Source organism: Octopus bimaculoides, chromosome 23 (genome assembly GCF_001194135.2).
Source record: "Octopus bimaculoides isolate UCB-OBI-ISO-001 chromosome 23, ASM119413v2, whole genome shotgun sequence".
In the NCBI taxonomy this organism is placed as follows: Eukaryota; Metazoa; Mollusca; class Cephalopoda; order Octopoda; family Octopodidae; genus Octopus; species Octopus bimaculoides.
In genome coordinates, this window is record NC_069003.1 from 11342104 (window position 1) to 11345471 (window position 3368).

A 3368-nucleotide genomic window follows, 5' to 3' on the forward strand; every position below is an offset into this window, starting at 1 on the left:
AAGGGGGCAGTACCACCAATTTTTAGGAACCACTGAGTTAAACCATATAGCAGAAGAGATGGCTTGGTTCACAGTTCTGAAAATTCTTTTTAAAAGACCAACAATAATAATCTTTCTGCTAAAGGCACAATGAGGGGAGGGGACTAGTCGATTACATTTACCCTAGTGTTTCACTGGTACTTAATTTATTGATTCTGAAGGGCAACATCGACCTCAGTGAAATTTGAACTCAGAACATGAAGACAGGCGAAATGCCACTAAGCATTTTGCCTAGCATGCTAACAATTCTGCCAGTTTGCCGCCTTAATAATAATAATAATAGTAACAATAAGAAGATGGAGAATGTAGACTACTAAAAAACAAAAATGCAAGAGTGTGAGCAATGAAGGGAGTAACTGTTATCCCAGTAGTTGTAGGGGCCCTTGGAGCACTAACAACCAGTTTCGAGGAATATGTTGGAGAAATTGGAATTGACATGAGGGCAGAGCAGGGCCCCCCAAAAAACTGTCTATTGGGGACAGCTAGGATTTTAAGATTGGTGCTTGGGTGATGAGTGTCTTCCACAATAAGGTAACATCCAAATACCAAAGCTTACAATTTGTGGAAAGAGACCTCCATGAGATCCCTGACAACAGGTTGCTGTCTACTCTCACAGAATCAACCAGCACGAGTAAGACAGAGAGCTCTGAGAAGTAAAATAATAATAATAATAATAATTTTGGTAAAATGCCAGCAATTTCAGGAGAGAGGACTAGTTGATTACATCACCCCCAGTACATGATGGATATTTTATCAAAGCTAAAAGGATGAAAAACAAAGTTAACTTAGCAGAATTTGAGCTCAGAATGTAAAGACAGACGAAATGCCACTAAGCATTTGGTCCAGCCCACTAACGATTCTGCCAGCTCAGCACCTTAATAATCCTTTCTACTATAGACATCAACCCCAGTGTTTCACTGGTACTTAATTTATCAACTCTGAAAGGATAACGGGCAAAGTTGATCTTGGCAGAATTTGAACTCAGAAGTCACTAAGCATTTTATCCCAACATGCTAACAATTCTGACAGCACCTTAATAATAATAATGATGATGATGATGATGATTTCGAATTTTGGCACAAGGCCAGTAATTTTGGGGGCAAGGATGAGTCAATTACATTGACCCCAGTGCTTGACTGGTATTTATTTTATCAACCCTGAAAGGATGAAATGCAAAGTCAACCTTGGTGGAATTTGAGCTCAGAATGTAAAGATGGACGAAATGCCGCTAAGCATTTTGCCTGACATGCTAATGATTCTGCCAGCTCAGCACCTTAATGATAATAATAACAATACCTGGTCTTGGAATTGAAACCACAATCTCACCGTTATGAGTGCAACACCCTAACTATTAGGCCATGCATCCCATAATAACAATAATCCTTTCTTACTATAGGCATAAGGCCTGAAATTTTGGAGGAGGAGTGGAGTGGCTTGTTAATTACATCGACCCCAGTGCTTGATTGGTACTTGTTTTATCGGCCCCAAAAGGATGAAAGGCAATGTCAACCCCGGCAGAATTTCAGTTCAGAGCATAAAGACATGAAATGTTGCTAAGCATTTTGTCCAGCATACTAATGATTGTGCCAGCTCGGCACCTTAATAATAATAACAATAATGATGATTATGGTGATGATGATAATAATAATAATGATAACAATAATAATAATAATAATTTTAATAAAACAATTAAACTTGTGCTTTTTTTTTTGATATTTCCTGTCAACCTAAATTCAAAAGTGCCATTTTCTTTTTTTTTCTCTTTTTTATATTTAAATAAAGAATTAGTGCTTTAAAAAAAAATTTTTTTTTTTTTTAATTTTTATTTTGTGTCAGTAAATGTGTATTTCTGAGGATTTCTTCACATACTGCAAAATGTCTCTTGGTTTATAACGGTGCTTTAATTATCATCGCTGATCAATCTTGAAGTCGTTAAGGAGAGCAACAAGACTTGAGTTTCCACCAAATGATTCGATTTCTTTGAAGATTCTGGAAAATGGAGAAAATGGTGAAACCATACATTGTAGCAATTCCATTCCACAGATTTTTTTTTAAATCTGGATATGGCATTCAAACTGGCCATGTCTGGCCAAAATATTCTACCCATTTAATCTTCAAACTGGCCAGATCTAGCCTTGCCATCTACCTTATAATTCCATTCTAAAAATAAACAATCACGTCATCAAAATCTCAAAGCTATCAGATAATGTTTGATTAATTTAAAACAATATGAATGAATAATAACTAAATGTGGGAGAATAATCTGTGTGCTAAGGGGTTAATGGAAGGCATATTCAAATCGATCATTTACTGGAAAGGATATACAATCAGATGGTTGTAAATGCTACAAAATTGCACCAATCAACGCAGATTAGTGGTTAGTGACTGCGATGTAAGACCCATACAGTTGAAGGAGACTAAAGAATCTGTCAAGCCAATGTGGATGCTTCGACTTTGTCACTGACTAGCTCGAAATAGCAGCCAAATCTCCCTCAAGTCACACTCTACTGTCTGAAAACTAGTCGACCACATTGTATGATGTATTCATAGACAAGGGTAGAATAATAGCAGCCAAATGTCCCTCTCAAGTTGTTTATAGTAAAAGTGACTAAAAAATTTACCCAAGCCAACAAAGGAGCATCCATGTAGCTGGTGCTGACCCAAATTTTTAAGGCATTTAGGTAACTGAAATTACAAGATTCCCTCCTTGAATGGGAAGCCAGCCCATTGCATGGGTAACCTGCAGTTGTTGCTGCTGGCACTCATTTTTGGACGAGTAAACTAGAGCAATGGGAAATTGTTTTGCTCAAGGATATAACACAATGGCTAGTTCAAGAATTAAACCTATGAGCTAAGGAATGCAAAGCTCAACATCCTAACCACCAGACCAAGCAGCTTCATTACTAAAACTAGCAGCCAAATCTTTATAACATTTCAAAAAGGAAGGACATACTGGATAATGTATCCATAATTAAGGGAGTCTAAAGAATTGGACACAACTAAAAGGAGCTGGGCAGAGGCTACACTGAATAATGTTGTTTCAGATATCTAATTCCAGTAAATGAAGAAAATGTAGGGTGGTCATGGTTGGGTTGTTTTTAAACCTTTTGTTACCATATCTCTTCCGCCTTCCCAAGATGTCTCTACGGTGAACTGTCTGAAGGAAAACACCCTCGTGGTGCCCTCTTGAGGCGGTACAAGGACCAACTCAAATCAACCTTGAAAAGCACCAACATCGACCCTGCACACTGGGAGGATATCTCGGCAAACAGATCCCTCTGGGGAGACACCATCAAAACGGGTTCAGCGGACTTCGAGAAAGCCCGAGT

The 3368-nt window shown here is 38.0% G+C and overlaps 1 protein-coding gene across 1 annotated transcript in view; it reads right to left on the reverse strand.

Moving 5' to 3' along the window:
• Positions 1–1699: 1699 nt before the first annotated feature.
• The window catches only part of LOC106872435 (geranylgeranyl pyrophosphate synthase), a 35299-nt gene continuing 33630 nt past the window's right edge, over positions 1700–3368 (reverse strand). The window contains exon 13 of the mRNA XM_052976148.1: positions 1700–2028. Within this exon, the coding sequence (XP_052832108.1) occupies positions 1947–2028 (82 nt within the window). The 3' untranslated portion in view covers positions 1700–1946. The remainder of the gene's footprint in view (positions 2029–3368) is intronic.